This window comes from Panthera tigris, chromosome A2 (assembly GCF_018350195.1).
Source record: "Panthera tigris isolate Pti1 chromosome A2, P.tigris_Pti1_mat1.1, whole genome shotgun sequence".
NCBI classification, from domain to species: domain Eukaryota; kingdom Metazoa; phylum Chordata; class Mammalia; order Carnivora; family Felidae; genus Panthera; species Panthera tigris.
In genome coordinates, this window is record NC_056661.1 from 123,126,100 (window position 1) to 123,146,627 (window position 20,528).

A 20,528-nucleotide genomic window follows, 5' to 3' on the forward strand; every position below is an offset into this window, starting at 1 on the left:
ATCTAGCTCCCTGATTAACAAGCCTCAGAGGATTCTTGGAGAGCAAATTATAGCAGCCAAGTTGAATGTTTGTATGTGTGTATTTTTAAAAACAAATTATTATTACTATTTTTTGAAGTTTGTGTATTTATTTTGAGAGAGACAGAGATAGCGCAAGTGTGGGAGGTACAGAGAGAGAGAGAGAGTCCCAAACAGGCTTCATGCTGCAATGCAGAGCCCGACGAAGGGCTTAAATTCATGAAACTGCAGGGGCGCCTGGGTGGCTCAGTCGGTTGAGCGTCCGACTTCGGCTCAGGTCATGATCTCGCGGTCCGTGAGTTCAAGCCCCGCGTCGGGCTCTGTGCTGACAGCTCAGAGCCTGGAGCCTGTTTCAGATTCTGTGTCTCCCTCTCTCTCTGACCCTCCCCTGTTCATGCTCTGTCTCTCTCTGTCTCAAAAATAAATAAACGTTAAAAAAAAATTTTTTTTTAAAAATTCATGAAACTGCAAGATCATGACCTGAGCTGAAATCAAGAGTCAGACGCTTAACCGACTGAGCCACCCAGGTGCCCCGTGTGTATATATTTTAATAGAATTCCTAAAGGACTAAAAAAAGTCATCCAAAACTTGTAACCTTACATGGCTTGGATTATGTATTCGATACATGGTCTCATGACATTTTACTTTGAAATTTGATTAATGTGGCTACAAATGAGCATTGTTCCATTGAGTGACCACACAGAGAGAGCCGGAAAACATTGCAACATAATCAGCTGTCCTGCATCACCTTAGGTGGCAGTAGTAATGTGCCTCAAGTATCGGAGAAGGAGCTTCCTTTTTTCATTGTCACTGTTAACCTGACAGAAAAAGTAGAATTGGCCTGATATTACTACACTGAAATGAACCCTCAACTATGGAGTATTCAGAAAGAATAACCAGGAGCCAAACAAATTAGGAATGCATAGAAAGGATGTTAACTACTTGAGTAGTATTTTATAAGTGAAAACCAAGTCTGAGGAAGGTAGAGGAGCTGGCCAAAGGTTGTACAGCTAGTAAGTAGCGTTACCAGCATTCACACATATCTACATGACTCTAAAGTTATTTGATTATTGCATCATCCAGAATGTTGCTAAGCCCAAGTTATACAATATGGTATAGCCATTAACATATCAAAGTTGTTTCTTAAATAAAGGTGCCTTTGTGTTAATTTATCACCCTTACATGAATTATACTTTCACAGTACTTTTTACTTATTACTTTTAACAGCTTTGTTGAGATATAATTTATATGAAAACAATTCACTCAGTTAAGGTGTACAACTTAATGGTTTTTAGCGTATCCACAAGGTTGTGCAACCATTAGCAGTCACTTTCCATTCCCTCCTATCCCACACCCACCCCTTGCGGTAAGAAGCCACTAGTCTGTTTACAGTGTTTATAGATTTGCCGATTCTGTGCATTTCATATAAATGGGATCACACAAATGCAGTCCTTTGTGACTGGCTTCTTTAACTTAGCAGAATGTTTTTAAGGCTCATCCATGTAGTAGCATGTGTAAGTACTCTGTTTCTTTTTATGGCTGAATAATATTCTGTAATATTGATATGCCTCATTTAATTTATTCTTCAGTTGATGGACATTTGAGTTGTTTTTCCTTTGGGGGCTATTATAAATATTGCTGACGTAAATATTTGTGAACAAGTGTTTGAGTGGACGTATATTTTCCTTAATCTGGGGTAGAAACCTAGAATTGTCATTGCTGCCTCCCCTGGCAACTCAGTGTCTACCTTTCTGAGGAACTGATAACCTGTTTCCAAAGCGACTACCTGATTACATAACCACTCTCAATGTTTGAGGTATTCTGATTTCTCCGTGTCTTTGCCAACACTTGGTATTATGCATCTTTTTACCTCTTTCATTTAATTCTCATAATGATATGAATTAGCCAAAGAAAATATTCTTACTGCCATTTTATAGATAAAAACTCCAAAATCAATAAACATTAAATGAGAAACACAGGATGAGTGCAGAGGGGAAGTGGTGTGGATCATTCAAAACAACATATCATCCAAAAGGAATTTAAGTTTTAAAATCTGACACAGCTATGTTGGATGTTATTAATCCTGTTTCCCACCCCTGCATTTTAAAGGTGATGAAACTAGAGCCCAGATAAGGGAAGTGAATTGATCACTGACTTAAAGCTGCTTGGTAGGGTGGTCAGTCCATTGCATGGCCTATTGCTGAATGCAATAGGGATGTACAGGGATGTACAAACTCATCCATGTCATGGCACTCCATTTTTTTTTTTTTATAATAAAACATGGTAACTTTATTATTATTATTATTTTTTTTATTTTTTTATTTTTTAATATATGAAATTTACTGTCAAATTGGTTTCCATACAACACCCAGTGCTCATCCCAAAAGGTGCCCTCCTCAATACCCATCACCCACCCTGCCCTCCCTCCCACCCCCCATCAACCCTCAGTTTGTTCTCAGTTTTTAACAGTCTCTTATGCTTTGGCTCTCTCCCACTCTAACCTCTTTTTTTTTTTTTTTTTTTTCTTTCCTTCCCCTCCCCCATGGGTTTCTGTTATGTTTCTCAGGATCCACATAAAAGTGAAACCATATGGTATCTGTCTTTCTCTGTATGGCTTATTTCACTTAGCATCACACTCTCCAGTTCCATCCATGTTGCTACAAAAGGCCATATTTCATTTTTTCTCATTGCCACGTAGTATTCCATTGTGTATATAAACCACAATTTCTTTATCCATTCATCAGTTGATGGACATTTAGGCTCTTTCCATAATTTGGCTATTGTTGAGAGTGGCACTCCATTTTCTTAACTCATTCATCGATGCTGGACTTTTATTAAAATAAATACATCTCAATTCATTTGGGGTATTAGGAGGTCAGCAAAGTTGAAACCTCCCATTGGGGAGCTTCTGATAGAATTTGTTCCACATTTTGCCTACGATTACATTGATGTGAGGGCAGGAAATTAATGCAGGTACTGTTACTTGGTGACATTCTTGGATCAGATGGCTTTGATATGAATTCTGGTTCTGTCACTGACTAACTGCTTGACCCTTTCTGTATTTCTGTCTCTTTATTTTTAAATATGGGCAATAATAGTGTCTATCTCCTAGAACTGTTTTGAGAATAAAAGAGCTAATTGCTGTAAGGAGATTAGCACAGTGCTTGGCTCCTAGAAAGTCCTCAGTAAACGTTGACAATTATTATTACATAACATCAGCTTGCTTAGACCACTGAAAACATTGTAGTCTGAGATTTGTAGAAAATAAATGAATCATCCTTTTTCAAAAGTAGCTTCACTAAAGGAGCAGGCATAGGAAATAGCTAATTTCTAAAGTCTTCATAATTTTGAGCTACATGGAACCTAATGCAATTAAAAATTAGTTTTAATGTTTATTTCTTTTGGGAGAGAGAGAGAGCAAGCAGGGGAGGGCCAGAGGGAGAGGGAGAGAGAGAATCCCAAGCAGACTCTGCGCTTCCCTCTCAGAGCCTGATGTGGGGCTTAATCCCACAAACTGAGCCGAAATCAAGAGTCAGATGCTCAACTGATGGAGCTACCCAGGCGCCCCCGCAATACAATTTTTTTGAGAAACAACTCCCCAATCCTTTACAAATTATGAACTCATTTCCTTTTACTGTAACTTTGGTTAGAAACCAACCTGAAAATTTCAATTTGAGGTGACCTCATCCCCAACAATGTGGAAGTCTCACGAAAGCACCTATGCCTGTTATGGATGTAATATATTAGTAGTGTTTATCCTTAGTATCTTTGTTGGTTTATCAAGATGAAAACCCACTGAATTATTTTAAGGTGCCTACTGTATATATTTGTGTTCCGTTGTGGAAGAAGGAACACTCAATGGGCAATCAGGAGACAGGATTGGAATCCTGGCCCTTCTCTGCTGTAGTTCAGGACTAAGCTCATCTGAGCCCTAAGCTTCTGTTTCCTCGTCTGGAAATGGGGGCTGTAGGGATCAACAATTTTTCCTCAGAGTGCAGTCATTAGGACCAAGTGATAATCTGAATATAACAGCACTAGCACAGTGCCTGGCCCACAGCGAGGGCTCAGTAAATGACAGCTAAACAGCAGTGTAATGGGGTTCTGTGTGCCACACATGAGATTTGGAGGCAGATTCGATGGTGAGTTTAGGTGAAGAAATTGGACATGTCTGTGTTCACATAGAGCATGATTCATGTCTACTCTGCTATTGCTGCTGCTGCTTTCCTGTAACCAATTTTAGAGCCTATCTTGGCAGCTGGAAGTATTTGGGATTAATTTCACACTCACTTTATGAGTTGAGCATTTTCCTGCAAGCAGCTCCCTGGGCCTCTGCCTCATTACTTTGGCATCAACTGATATGGCAGTTGGACATAGATGTCCTTTGGGGTCTCCATTTTATTTGGAAACCTTCAATTTGAAAAAGCAAAACAAAGACTATCAACACATTTGTGCCTGAAATCGTTAGCATTTATTGTTTCCTAAACCCCTCCCTTTCTATAGTTCTGTTGAACACCAGGGAACACACATCTTGCACAGCCAGTGATAAGCACTAAAAAGTCACACTCCTTCAGATTCAAATCCTAGCAGCTGGTTGGCCTCATTTCACATTTCCAGGTGAGCAGCAAGATCCTCTAGGCCTTGGTGGGACAGATCTAAATCTTGATGGGTCTAGTTTTTCCAGCCTTTTTTACTATGTTAATTCTGCTAAATTCATTTGGCTCTCATGGCGAACAAAGTAAACTTGGCTGTTACGTGTAAAACTAAATTGAGAACATGGAGATCTGTTTAGTATTTCATGCTGGCCAGTAGGTCAGGAAGATTTTCCTTGGGGGTAATTTACATAAGGAATTGTTTATCCCATTTCTTTCCAATTTCTGTGACCATTTGGGGATAGCAGACTTTCCACAATGGCATATATAACCAGCGAGACCGAAACTTAGAGAAATGAAGCTTCTCCCGGATTGATGTATTTTGGGCCTTGCCTAGGAAAGATCCTGTGGCTTGGGCTGCTGTCTCACTGAGAAGTCATTCTTCTACCACAGCTGTGTTTAGCAAGTTGGGTGGGTCCACGAACTGACATGCTGTTACACTTAGTAAGAATTTTCCCTTGATAGTGAGGAACGTGCATAAAAGCCTCACTTAAGTCCCAGCAAATGCCCAAATGTTTACTGTGACCGATAGCTGCTTTGAGTGCAGCTTCCATCAGGTGACAGCCCCAAGTCAGAGTACTCCGTGGCCACCCAGTACCTATAGTGTTACATGCACGCTCTCCACCTTGACATTCTGCTTCCTCTTCAGCAGTTGCCCAGATGACCTTTTTTTGTCACATCAAATGCTTTTCCCAAACTGGAATATTTGCTCCTTCCTGAACAAGCAGCCTCTACTTTTCTGCTTTAATGAATTTGCTCAAGTTGTTTCCTGTACTTTTAAAGCCCCCTCACCCAATATCTGTTCTTGAGGATGAATTTCAGGTACCTCTTCTCAGTGGCACACTGGTAAATATTTGACAACTGGTTCTCTGGCAAGGTGGGAGTTTGGGAGGAGACCTGGCTCTGTAACATTTGTTGATGTTCATGTGGTAAATACTTCCACCATGGCTGATTTCAAGCTACCAACGTGAGGTCACTGAAGGTGAAGTTGGGAAGAAATGGGCAGTAGCCCACCATTGCAGAGTGTTTCCAACGTACAGATACGGTAGGCATAAGTGACCTCAAGGGCCTAGATAATAGTGAACTAATTAAGAAGTAATGAGTTTTGAGTATTTATCACCTTTGTTTTGGTGTAATTTCTTTAAGTTTATGTAACTTAAGTTTTAAGTAATGGTCATGTTTAACAGCTGGCACAGAAAATTGAAAACAGGACAACCTGTCCTTTCTCTGGAGCCTGTAGGAACTGGCCAAGTTGCTTCTTCCTCCCTTTTCCTTTGTAAAGTGCTCCAGACTCAGTAATAGTTAAACCTTTCTCTGAACCTGGCAGGTGCTTCAGGTTGCACGCAGGGTTTGGATTGAGAGACTCCAAAGTGCGACTCCTGGTCTCTCACTTGCTATGTGATGGTCAAGCTGCCCACTTAATTTGCACTTCCCCGTGCAAAATGAAAATGCAGGGCCCTTGTTAAAAGTCAGGAAGAAAGTGCTGTTAAAATAGCTACTAAAATCTAAAGCCTTTTCCTTTCTTCAGCAGTCTCTCTTTCACACTTTCTCATTTTTATTTTCTATTTAATGTCATTCCAAGTATAGAAAAATTAAGATTATTTGCATGAATGTTACCATCAATCCTTATATTGTTCAATGCCAGTTTTAAATGCAAATATAAGAGCATTTAACCGTGAGTTAATGAACGTATCTCCTCTGCTCATGTGTATGTTCTGTTGCCCCATCATTGACTTCACGTATAAAACACAAGTTCAAAAATAAAATTATTAAGAATTTAAAGACAGAGGCAGCAGGGCATTAAACCAAGCATGGAGCCGTTCAAAGCACAGGCACAGTTTACATCCCTGTGCACAGTATGGGGCAAATTTCTTACATCCGCTGAGCCTCAGAGGCCTCATCTGTAAAACAGAGATATGCCAACCAGGTGGAGGAGTGGGGATTGAAGACACTGGTACCTGTATGGCACAGCAGAATGTTTGGCATGCAGTCTGTGCTCACTTAATTACAGGGATTATTATTAACCTACTAATCATAATATTGACGGCATTTTTCCTTTACAGTTCATAGGGTCTTCCCTACAGTGTCGCCACTTGCCTCTGACGTATTTTCCTTTTTCCATTATTAACTCTCTGAAGGTAGAGATGAAATCTGTCACCATTGAATTCCCTAGAGTGGTTTCTGCAACTTCTTGCATATACCTGGCACTCAGGAGGTGTTTATAACCTTGATCTTTGTATGATTTGGGCTTATTGACAATACGCATCTGTGTCATAATATGATGGTTCCCACAATGAGGCTTAATTGGTAACACTCACAGGAAAAAAAGAATATAAATGTAGACTTTAACAGGAGTCAGTTGTAATCATGGTGAAGCTGGGGGAAGAAGCAGATGATTCCAGGTGTTTTGGTTTATGGAAAGTGGCCTCTGTCTCTTAGAGGAGACTTCTTGAAGTAATAGGGAAGGGATGAGTTCCAAGCCTCATTTGAGTAAAAGAGGCCCCAGGGATATTAACTCTGGCCCATAGTAATCTGTCCCTTTGCGAACTTCTTTTACACTTATTTTCTGTTCTGCGCAATTAGGACATTATTACAGTCATGTTTCTTTCCACTAATTGGTTGGATATTTATGTTTCCTGTCCAAAAAATTATAAGATCCTTATGGGCTAGAAGATATCATGTACTGTTTTGAACACCTATGGAAAGAAAGTAGCACAGTACTAGGTACGTAGTAAGCAATGCACTTTATTACAATGCTGACCTTGGTCCAAACTCCCAGGGTTCCCTGGAGAGCTGAATGTGAGTTGTGATTGTCTTTTCTAACTCTTGCAGGCCCTCAACCAAATGCCAGAGTATCATGGTCTGCCTGGCATTGTCAGGCAAACACCTTGCCTTGACAGCTTTGTCTTTTCCTAACCTACATCTCTTTTCCAGTGTCTCCCAGACACTCTGACGACTGTCCCCCAACAGCCCCCGTTGCTACATGGAATTTGGGAGACCACACAGCTGTAAACTCTTACTTGTTTGAATGATGATTTTTTAACAAGCCCTTTGGACCAGTTTCAATAAGCCATGAAATATCACCAAATGGCTCATCTGCACTAGAGTTCTGAAAGTCATCTGAGCTCTAGTCCCTCAAGCTAGCAGGGACTGACAGAAAGGAGCACACATTGCCCTAGCTTTTCCTATTCCTGTTCTGGGGGCTGTAAGACGCCTTGAGCCTCTGGGCCAGTCAGTTCATTACTTTTAATGAGCACAAAATTCACCGAGACATTAAAATAAAACACCAATGGGCAGTCTTGGATGTTCTATTCAATTGTTGCTTTAGTTCTTTTTTCCACAAGATTATTCAAGAGGATGAAAAAAAAAAAGCCAATTCTACTCCTGCCAGTTTTATCCTAAGTAGATTTGGCATTGTAAAGCTAACACACCCTGAACGTTTTTTTTTCTTTCAGATCCCTGTGGGCTAGTGCCTGACATTTGTGTTAAAAATGACATTACTCAATTGGTCAAATGTTTGAACATTATCTACCTTTTGGATATAATAAAGAAATACTGGATATCTCAACACCATGTAGCATATAAAGAGTAATAATCAGAGGCAGATAATTACTTTCTGAAAAGGATGTAATGAAATCATTATTTCAAATTACGTGGCAAATGTGGTTATTTTGATATTTTTTAATTGATCCATCTCTAGCTAGTAATAAAGACTATAAGAACTGTATTAGAGGTTACTTCTATTATCATATATTGTAGAAGGTCAATTGATGGTGAACCAGACACAGAACAATGTCCCCATTAAGCTGATTTCATGGATATTTTCATCCCCTGGCCATATGGATTTGAAATTACATCAGGGATTTTTTTTTTTTTAAAGAAGGAAGTGAGCAGATGAATGATAACTATTTTATTACTCAACATAGCTTGTGTTTGTGGAAGACAAAGTTCATCAAACTGTTTTAAAGAAAAACACAAGTGTGCCAAATGCAATTTGTTGAGGGCTCAAGCATTGTGAAATTATCCCTAACTGAAGTTTGTCATTTCTGCAGGTAATCGCTCTCGCAGATGCAGTAGAGGAAAACCAAGACAGTCTGTTCCAGTCATTCACCAGGCTGAAAAGTGCCACCCATTTGGTGATTCTGCTGATTGGGCTGTGGCAGAAGCTTAGTACCGACCAGATCGCTATTCTGGAAGCAGCATTTCTGCCACTGCAGCAGGACACCCAGGAATTGGTAAGGACCCACAACTCTGCAATGGTAACAGCCATTATTGAAAAGATTGTGGTTTTAAGAAGATATCACGTGGCTGTTTTATTTTCTAAGGTACCTGATGGAGGCTTTTTTTTTTTTTAAACCCAGATCCTGTTTTCCTTTTCTTTAAATCATAATAAAAATGTCAAATGAAGGCCTTTTTTTTTCTAGAGCTATTTTAAAAATAGGTATAGAGTCCATTTTTATGTGGTATTCAGTCTATTTTTTATGTGCTCTTCAATCACTTAGAAGCCAGGGAAACAGTCATTTGACTGCCTGAGTGATGGCAGTAAACCTTCAGATTAGCTAATCCTTTCCTTTTCCACCAGAGAAAACAGTTCAGCCATTTTAATTTGCTCAGTGTTCTTAAATTTAAGTGTCAGTTCAAGGGTTAGGGAGAACTGAGATAGCCTTGCCAAATGACAGGAATATTTTGTCACATTTATATAGTTCTTAATACATAGTGTATAAACTTTTTTACTTTTGACCCTTTCAATAGGCAGTTTAGAACCAAAGTGGGGGGGAAGATGAGGGTTCATATTTAGAGTTTTTGTTGAAAGATTATATGAATAAAAACATCTCAGACCCCTTGAATTGTAGAGGTTTGTATGACTACCAGGTGTCATCATGAGGGAACTTTTTGCATGCTTTTATTTACAAAGAAATAATATACTTCTTGGAAATTAGAGACTCTTGGACTCATTTTTTTGTATTGGAAGAAACCGTTTCATGAAAAAAGCCATTTCAAACATAGCCATGAGAACATAGGGATAAAAATGATAGTACTAAAACTAACATTTCTGAGTACTTACTAAATAGGCACGAGGTGATATTTTAAGTGTTCCACAAGGATTGTCTCATTTAATCTTAAACATGGGCCTAGAAGGTTGTTAAGGTACTATTTTCACCTCCATTTAACATATGAGAAAATTTAGGCTTTGAGAGTTAAGTACCTTTTGGAAACTAGTGGATATAGAGCCATGGTTTGGGCCCAGGTCTGGCTGCTTTCAAAGCACATGTTTGTTTTTTTGTTTTTTGTTTTTTATCAATACACTGTATTTTAGCAAACAAAGTCATGAACAAGATTTTGAAAATCACAGGCTTTGTCTGTTCAATGTAATTTTCTATAATTGGGTCAAAGTATTGTCAGATGAAAAAAAATTCAAGCTGTATTTTATATCATAAACAAAATACTAATAAATAAATTGGGAAACAATTTAGAGTATACCTTTTTTTTTAGATTCATAAAATGAAATTACTGCTAAAATTGATCTTTGAGAAGCCAGAAATGTGGACATTGTAATAACAGAGAACAAAGAATACAATTTGGGTTGTATTAGTGAGAATGGTAACTGTGAACTCAGATTTAAGTAGTCAGAAAGACTTTGGTGGCCTCAGTTCCTGGTTCCACTACTCGATGATAAAGTCCTTCTGATCAGGTTTTCTGGCTGTTCTAAATCTCTACTTCTGTATTTCTAAGCTAGAAACAATAATAGGACCTACCCAAGTTGAATAAGAATTAAATGAGATAATGGAATAGAGTGGAATTATATGTTACTCATTTTTATACTCAGCCTCTGGCACAGTTCCTGACCATAGCACAGTCAATATTTGTTGGGTGAATGACTAGAGAAAGGGTGAAAGCTAATAAGAAGTGACTTGGCAGAACAGATGTAGTAGATATAATCTGGAGCATGAGGAAGCAGGGCAGGGCCAGCTGTATAATTTACAGGACCCAGAGCAAAGTGAAAATGTGGATCCCTTGTTCAAAAAAGTAGAAAAATAACCAAAATATTGTTAAAACAGATTCTAAAACAAAGCTTTTTACTTTCTGTCTCATCATGATGTTTTTATTTGCTATTTTATGCTATTCTAAATGAAGAAAAATAAAAAATTTAAGTTGTCAGCAGGAATTTTACCATGAATCTTTATAATGTGCAATGCCAGTTTTAATACAAATATAAGAGCATTGGACCTATATGCAGAATCGCCAAAATTATATAATTTGTATTTTGTAGCTCATACATGCATATGTATTTTGTTCTTACAGAGCTGTGAATCACTGCACAAAATTAACTGCTTTTACTTCCCTTCTTGATATGCACACATATACCAACACTTTCCACCTTCAGTTTACTGATGAGTAGGGAAGGAAAGAAAAAGGAGCTCTGTGTTACTCTATTTCCCTTTCCTTCTGTTACCATTTTCAGTGTAAGTAGTCGGATAATACAGGGAAGTAACAGGGGTGTAATGGACTTCCGTAGTCATTGCTGTTTCTTTGAATCTATTTGCTGACTTTCTTCATTCAAAACAAGTTTTGGTGCAATGAAACGCCTTAAAGGCTGTCAGTGCCCCCACTTAATCAGTCTAGACATGCCCTCCTTGTATTTGCTTTGAGTCTCCCTGTCTCCCACTCATTCTGGGGCCATAGAATTCTAAGCTTATGGGGCAGAAAGGTAGAAGGAATACGTACCGCACATGTCTTCCCTTCTTACACATAATTCACTGTTCCAGCAGACATCACTTACAGAAGACAAGTGCAAGATTACATTAAGAATTTCAGGGGCGCCTGGGTAGCTCAGTTGTTAAGCATCTTACTTCGGCATAGGTCATGATCTCATGTTTCAGGCCATGATCTCACAGTTTGTGAGTTTAAGTCCCACATCAGGTGAGCTTGAGCCCTTCTTTGGGTGAACACGAGCCCCGCTTCGGGCTAACACAAGCCCTGCTTTTCTCTCTCTCTCTCTCTCTCTCTCTCTCTCTCTCTCTCTCTCTCTCCCTCCCTCCCTCCCTTTGCCTCTCCTGGGGTTCTCTTTCTCTCTTTGCCTGTTGCTCACTAGCACCTTTCTCTCTCTCTCTCTCTCTTTCTCTCTCTCTCTCTCTCAAAAAAAAAAAAAAAAAAAGAATTTCAAGGTGGCGATGGCAAAACATTAAATCAAGCGTGGGGCCCTTCTGAACGCGGGGCCCTGTGTGACCACATGGCTCACATGCTCCTGAAGGTGGCCATGAAGTGTGGTTAGACCCAGAGGAAGAATTTCCTTGAAATAAAAGTTCTCAAATGTAGGGACTGAGTCCCCAGAGAGACTGTGGAATTTCTGACTCTAGAGATCTTTCAAAACAGCCTCCTTCTGCTGGGAATAGTGTGTTCATCCCTGTAGGCAGGTGAATGGACTAGGCATCTTCTCAAGGCTTCTTTCTGCCTGCCACTGTGTTCTTTGCTGTCATAACTCCCAAAATATAGAGGGAAAAATTCTTTCAACTTTCTTCTGAATTTGGCGAGATTAGAAGGGGTGTATACTCGTTATGTCTATTGAAGCCATTAATAAGACAGGACATTTGATAAAAACATAACTTGGAAAAGAATGAATCCAAAAAGACATTTTAATACTGCTTGTTATGCTCTTCATCTTTAATTAGGTTGTGGTATTCACTTTGGACTTATACTGTTGAGACAGCTTATATATCTTGAGAAAAAAGGAATCCTTTTTCATTCTTTAAGACGTACGCATGCAGTATGTGGTTTTGACATGCTAGTTCACAATCCCCCGCATTATGCCTTTGGACCTCACAAATAAATGTTATGTGATGGATGTCCCACTGAGATGTGAAAATGAAATATGCAAACCTGAAATAACTTGGAATGAGGGTAAGACGGGGAAGAAAGGAGTCTCTGACCAGAATGTTGAAAATATATCCCATATTGAAGTTATTATGATACCACAAAAATCTGAATGTAATTTAGACGGTTTGGTTGGAAGTGGATGGCAGAGTACATGTGTGAGGGGGAGAACTTCAGACATGTGGACAACATTTTCAGAAGAGACTCTCAGTTCAAGGTCAGATGTCCCCACAAGTATTGAGAGGTGGAAGAAAGTGCTCAGAAGATGTTTTATTTATGTTGCACATAGTACTGCACAATGGTTTGTTGTATTGTTATTTAGATGGCGTGTGTCACAAACGGCAGGCTAAATGCCGTAGTTCACTCTGGAATATTTTCTGAACTGGCATCAGGTTCACAAAGCATAAATATTTAGAATTTATTATTCCTAATGAAAAGTGATGTTCTTCACACTATCCTATCAGTATTTTTTTAAATGCCATCTCATTTGGATCAGAATTCATCATTGTTTTCTTTGATCTGTTTCTTAAAAGCTTTTCTATTTTTGTCACTTCTCATTACTATTTGGGGGCAAATAAATGCTGGTGTTGCAGACTATTATGTGTGACTTTTTCAAGGTGTTGAAAGTTACATATGCCAAATGTGTTTTTGTAGGGATACTTCCCTTCACTTTAAGAAAAAACATTAACTGTTCTATTTGGCATCTCCAAAAAGAGCTCTTAAACTCAGTTCCATCAGTGGATTTGATAATATAGTATTGTCCCTACCATCTTCCTGTGATGGAGAAGTTTTGCCCCAAATAATGTGTTCTATCAGTGTACCTGATGCCGCAATTCTAAAACTGTTTTCTTTTCAGTTTAGGGGCTGAGGATTTCAGAGTATCTGCAATGCAGAATTTAAACATACATCTACTGACCCTTCATCTACATGAAGTTCTATGGAAAATACTGTCTACTTAGGTCATGAAGGGCTGTGTAATGGTTTGAGTCTGAGGGAGTGTTTAATTGTGATAGTACACCTCTCTCGTGATGTTATACAAAAGCCAAAACTGCAAAACTCCGCATACCTCAGGATTGGCTTAAAATCTTTTCATCTGGTCATATTTGCATTCAGTAAATATTTATTAAGTACCTACTATGTTTCAGGCAGTGTTCTAGGTTCTTGGCGTATTTTAATAAACAAAACAGAGTTAGAGCCTATCCTCCATGGATTTACTTCAACATTGTAAGCAAACATATTCCAGTCACAGTCAGCCATAAACATATTGGCTATCTGATTTAGTAGCCACTTGTCATATGTGGCTATTTAAAGTGAAATTTAAATAAAGTGAAATAAAATTAAAATTTCAGTTCCACGATTTCACTAGCTATATTTCAACTGCTTAGTAGCCACATTGGAAATTCAAATATAGAGCATTCCCAGAAGTGCCTGGTTGGCTCAATCAGTTACGCATCCTACTCATGATTTTGGCTCAGGTCATGATCTCACAGAATGATTTTGAGCCCCACGTTGAGCTCTGCATTGACAGTGTGGAGCCTGCTTGGGATTCTCTCCTTCTTTTTCTGCCCCTCTCCCACTCTCTCTTTCTTTCTCAAAATAAATAAATAAACTTTAAACAAAAAAGAACATTTCTTTCATTGCAGTACGTTCTATTGCATAGTACTCTCTATCATTAAAAGAGAAAGGGTTTTGTCAGTTGGGTTAAACAACTTGAGCACAGTTTAGCAAATTAATGAAAGTAGGGTAGGACACTGACATTATGTTAAGCCGCGGCGTTTGCTTTAGCAGCCCTTATTTCTGGTGTTCCGACATCATCAGCCTGGTCACATGTGCAATGACCAGACTTTTTCTAGGGAGATGAATGCATCTACATAAAAGGGAGGCAATAAGCTGGCACAAGTGCTGCTACTCCCCCTTCACATGACCTTGGTAGACATTATGATCATCACAAATTCTTTCCTGTTGAGCCTGAACATGATCTCAGAATCCTTTTGAATACAGCATTTGAGGTAGTCACTATCACTTGCAGTTGGTATATGGATAAATCCTCTTTGCCCTTCTTGAACTCTGTACAGATCTGCTCCTCCTTTTCTTAGCCAACAGCTTAGATGACTAAGATTCTTTAAGATGATGGGGCGCCTGGGTGGCTCAGTCGGTTAAGTGGCCGACTTAGGCTCAGGTCATGATCTCACGGTCCATGAGTTCGAGCCCCGCGTCGGACTCTGTGCTGACAGCTCAGAGCCCGGAGCCTATTTCAGATTCTGTGTCTCCCTCTCTCTGACCCTCCCCTGTTCATGCTCTGTCTCTCCCTGTCTCAAAAATAAATAAAACGTTAAAAAAATTAAAAAAAAAAAAGATGAAGTCTGGAAGATGGCAAGAGAACAAGTAGGAACAATAGTGTTATTTCCCAATGGGCTTTCTCAGACTTAGGCTCTAAATGTTCATTTATGTTCCACCTGACTCCAGAGGAATCCCCAAGGAAAAGAGAAACGGAGCACTGGTTTGGAGACCTGATTATGCACAGTCTTAGATTTGGAAGGAATGTTGGCACATTGCGTAGCATTTTGCCTTACTTTTTCTTTTCTTTCAAAGTTCACTTAATATCTTTAGTGGATATTATCTACTATTTGAAAAAGAAAAGCTTTATTGCGTTCTTAAGAGTTTAACAGTTACTTTCCTTAGCATTGAACTTTCAGATCCCCTGAGAAAGTTAAGGTGGAAATTTACATCAGTGGGGGAGGAGATTTGGACCTTCAACCTTACGTTTTGATTGATTATTCCTTTTACAAGCTGATATGGAAAGAGAGACTTATTTTTAACATTTTCAACATGGTTCATGTGAGAAAACAGATGTTTATAATAGGAAATCCTATTGTGTGGAGGGACTTATCAAGACTCACTTACAAGGCTTGAAGGCTTCTACGTCACAGGTCAGATTTGATGTAAGGGCCATTGTGCCTCCTGTCTGGATTGAGTGATGACTGAGATGGCTAATCATTGCTGTTATTAATGTCCTCTTCTTAGAAGGCAAACAAAAGGAGGAAGTCTGGTGTCAGTATCAAGTCTGCCTTTAAGACTGTTGAAGTATCATCACAATTATAAATGTCTATGGGAACATAGTGGAGAAAGTAAATATTTTGGTATTCCCCTTGATCTTAGCCAACAAGATGAACATAAAAGAATTAGTTCACGTTCACAATGGCCACATACTCTGTGCTGTTCCTAGTTGCATGCAACTGGGGTGTTATGTAGTGGTATAGTTTTCCACTTCACCGGTGTTGAGTAATGCTTATCTCAGAGCCTTTCTGATAACTTGCTTGCTGTTTTAAAAATTGAAATACATCAGAATAGGAGCCAAGTAGAATGCAGTATACAAGTGATGATGTGTAATCTTTGACATTTCCCTTAAGTATATCAAATACGAAACAGTACTTTAACGGATGCCTTTAATATTATCTATGCATTCAAGGGTAGAGAGACTAAATAAATGAGCAAAGAATTGATTAATTGAAGCTTCACTCTCACTATATGCCATCCCCAAATCTTTGTGAAGTGAAGTGTGGTTTAAATATAAATGACTAAGTAAAATTCACACAACCATGGTGAGGAAAATAATGATCATCATCATCCTCATAACGCCCACTGATTTGATTCATGGCTAGAAGTGTATTTATAGTAATGTAATTTCCCTAAAATACCTTTACCCAACTTAGTTTGAGTCTACTAATTATAAAGAGATGATCTTGACATGTCTGGGACATTACACGCTTTTGGAAATGTACATGTGGAAATTGTGGACTCTTTCCTCTAAAACTAGCGCTCTCTGTGTGTTATAACCACACACAGAGCTGCTCCAGGGTCAGTCAGTCACTCTGGACTGCTGTTGTTCATTTGGAAATGTTCCTCAGAAACCCCTTTGGCTTGCATCCTTGTTATTCTACCTGGCTTTCTGTGGTGACATTTGTAGTAGCCTTTCTGCCCATGTCTCTGCTCTGGTACTCCCTGCACCTCACTGCTAGACTCAGCCCTATGCTCTGTCGTCACACATCTGCTTGCATACTTTCTGTGGCTCTCTGCTCCTGGTTCAGTTTGCGCTCCAGTGCCAGGCATTCAGGACTTTCAGTCACTTGGCACCACCACATCTTCTTTCTAAAACTCAGCTTCTGTGACTCCCCAGCTTTCCTGCTCCGTTCTGGGAAATCTGACTTACCATGGGTATGCAACTTCTTTCCAGCATGCCAGGGCTAATAGTGCTTTTTTCTTCACCTAACATAGTGTCCTCTGTTTACCCCTCTATCCACCCTCATTAAGAAGCAGATCAATTCTCATTCCCTCCTTATTTATTCTGGCTTACATCCTCTTGTGAATTTCACTTGGGGGTATGACATAATTTAGCTCTCATTATGTATTCTGAAATTGTCAATGTGTTTGTCTTGTATTCTAATAAATGTAGGGACAGATTCTTTTACATCCCCACAGACTTAAAGCTTAAATTAAGCATACAGTTGGATATAAATATTTAGGGATTGCTTGATACCCCATTTATTTTCATAGTATTCCGCACATTTACAGATTTGTTTTCAGCAACTGTATAGTTTTATTAGAAAAGGAAGCATTCTCCTTCCATTTTGTACCACCCCCTTTTTTGCAAGCAACTTCAAATATTTTGGAGTTCTGCAAGAGTGCATCTTGAGCACTCCTGTATGGATGGCAAAAGATATAGGTAAATTGATAGCCAGACCACCACACATGTATTTATTTATACCTATATTCATTCACATGTCCTGTAATTTAATCCAGTAAACACAGAAATTTTTAATCTGACCAGTGATGAATATATGCAAGTGAAAACATTAGGTATGCCTCACCCATATTGATTTAGTCAAATTTAGCAATAAATAGTGCTGATAGATGTGTAGTAAAATTTACATACCCACTTCTTTCTATAGGCTTTCCAAAGCGTCCTCTAGGAAAAGGTAGGTCATAAAATGAATCTAACACTTGGCACCAATAATCTAAGTTAATGCACTGGAAGTAGTAAACTAAAATCCATTTAGTTTGTTTTTATAATTATGGAATGCTGAAAGCAACCTAAATGCTTATAGTTGGACAATACAAACTATGGTATATCAGTTGAATAGAAGATTATGTCACAGTAGGGTTCAGATTTTTTTTTTTTTTTTTGGAACAAATACTTAACTAGCTCTATGTCCTTAAGCAAATCATGGAACTCTCTAAGCATTGGTTTTCTTATCTGTACAGTGGTGAGCTAGACAAGACCCCAAGGACTGGTTTTGCTTTGAAGAGATGTGAGAATGGCGATTTGGATTTTATTTCAGCTTGCTTTCACTTTATATTCCTACTGAACCAGTAAACAAATGGTACAGAGGAAGAACATGAGATTAAGAAAGGGAGTGAACTTGGCTCTCCAGTGCCTTTCTCATGAAGGCATGCCCAGAGTTTGATGGAAAACACAGTTTGCACAGGGTGAGGAATCTGCCAGTTCAGAGGTGTTTAGAACCAGAGGCTCACTGTCTTTCACACAGTTAGTCTGGGAGAAGGGCCACGTCAGTGTCTGAGGAGTTGTTCCACATGGAATTTCTTTTTTCATTGCAGGTATATCCTTTCCTCTACTATATTCTTTTTATTGTGTAATCTGGCCTTCATTAAGTTTGGCTGTGGCCTACTACAAATGATTTACTGAAACACAATAAACATTGAATGAAAAAATACATAAAGCAAGGTTTTTCTTTCTTAAGAAGACATATCCAAATTCTTTTTATTTCATTTTTTATTTTTTTACACAAAGTAACTGAAAATTACCTTGCTTGTTTGGTCTCCATGAAGTAGACCGCATGCTGAGCCTCTCTTGGGTGTTTTCACCATCATTTTCAAATTCAGGGTTTGATGTTTAGTTATATATATCATCTGGAAGACCAAAATACCACTACTGTTACTCCTACTACTGCTAGTACTACTACTATTACAAATACAGAGGTGCTAAACCATGTTTCAAAAAATTGCATTACATGTGTGACCTCAAAGGTGTGCAGGTATCATGAGGATACCTTTGTATACCTCTGAAGAGTCCTATGAGGACTGATTGAGATAATGTACATGAAATGCCAAATGTGGGGCCGGGCATATGATGATCATCCAAGAATTATTAGCTATTAATAGTACTACTGGCTTTCAGTAATAATGTGGTGTAAGTTACAGCAGTATTTTATAGACCACTTAGGAAAAAAATACCTGTCAAACTATGACATAGTGTTCTTTCTCTTTTAACTTTTTTTCCCCCAAAACTCTGAAGGGTCATGTAAGGTTTTTAGTAAGTATTGAAGGAATTCTTGTAGACTTATTTAGACATAGTTTATCATAGATTACTCTCGTGTCTGAAGATATAAGCAACATAAATTGGTTAAAGTGTTCCTGAAACTTCTCCACATTCAGAATTTGATTCTCTCCACTCATATGTTTTCCCACATAGCATTGTCCTGTGTGCCATATGTGTGTCCTGTGTGCCGCGAAGAGCTCTGTTGATGCAGCATTTAAGAGTGGGCCACTGTTGCCTTCCTGATTTTCTTCTGAGCCTCTGATATCCATTTAATTTTAATTTTTTATTAGAGAGAGAGAGTATGTGTGTATGCACATGAATGGGGGTAGGGCAGAGGAGAGAGAGAGAGAGAGAGAGAGAGAGAGAGAGAGTGAGAGAGTGTCCCAAGCAGGTTCCAAGCTGAGTGTGATGCAGGGCTTGATCCCATGACCCTGGGATCATGACCTGAGCTGAAATCAAGAGTTGGACACTCGGCCAACTGAGCCACCCAGGCATCCCCTGATATCCAGTTTTAACACTTTCCTTTTTGACTAAGCTCAAAGCTTTACTTTTTCCCTCGTTTGAATCCTGTGTTGCTAGAAGTTAAGCAGCTTCCATCCAGAGTTAGCAGGAAATTTTAGGCAAATTGATGTTTATCGCTTAAACGATAGTTCTGTGTGATACATTAATTAATCAAACCACATCTATTCCAGAGATTTGGTCATTTCTCCTACTTCAGTTACGTTGCTTGGCATAGATTTTTAATGTGGGTGCATGTATCTCAGTAACAAAGGGTAACACATTTCTTCTATCTGTATCTTCTTGTCTTACCTCCTGGAAATCACATAGCTTTTGCTTTTGCAAAAAAATACAAATTGTTGTCATTCTTCTGTCATGAATATATGCTTCACTAATTTCAAATTTGTACTTCCGACTGCCCTATTCCAACTTTTTTATTCAGTGAATCATAGTATATTTTAAAAGACAGAGGCTCCTGGGTGGTTCATTTGGTTAAGCATCTGACTCTAGATTATGGCTCAGGTCATGATCTCATGGTAGTGAGACCAAGCCCCACATTGGGCTCAATGCTGGACATGGAGCCTGCTTGGGATTCTCCCTCTCCCTCTCCCTCTCTCTCTGCCCCTTCCCTGCTCTTGCACTCTCTCTCTTTCTCTCTCTCTCTCTCACAAAAAAATATATGTAGTATGACAATCAGTTAAATAGGAGAGTCTGAGCATTGTATATATGCCAGGTGAAATGATAATGTAAGAACCGCTGGGACAAAGGCTGTGCATACACAGGAACTGACAGTGATAGCATAGCATGACTGGAGCCTAGAAGCCAGCAGTTGTTAGATAAGATACTTCCCTATGTCAGAGATGTTAAAATGTGCGGGGAAAACCTAGAATTGGTGGAATGTAATTGTACGAACAGAGTAAAAGAATGATAATTTTAGTCATTCTTTATTACGAGTTAATTTGTGAGTAATTTGAGTTGGGGACAGGAAGTTATTGAAAAAAGGAAGACCTTGGTTTTCCACCTTGAAGCAGGCATCCCTGACCAGAAGCAGATTTCACATAAATCAGAAAAAAATCTTACCAGTTGCTACTTTTTGAACAAAAAGTCACGAATAAGCTGTGAAAAGTAATGACTGTTGAGTACCAATTGCTATA

At 38.9% G+C, this 20,528-nt stretch overlaps 1 protein-coding gene across 5 annotated transcripts in view; it reads left to right on the forward strand.

The window, feature by feature from the left end:
- The window catches only part of BBS9 (Bardet-Biedl syndrome 9), a 439,547-nt gene that overhangs the window by 345,421 nt on the left and 73,598 nt on the right, over positions 1-20,528 (forward strand). For all 5 annotated transcript variants that reach the window (XM_042969671.1, XM_042969704.1, XM_042969679.1 and 2 more), the window contains one exon: positions 8,720-8,902. In XM_042969671.1, the coding sequence (XP_042825605.1) occupies positions 8,720-8,902 (183 nt within the window). The remainder of the gene's footprint in view (positions 1-8,719; positions 8,903-20,528) is intronic.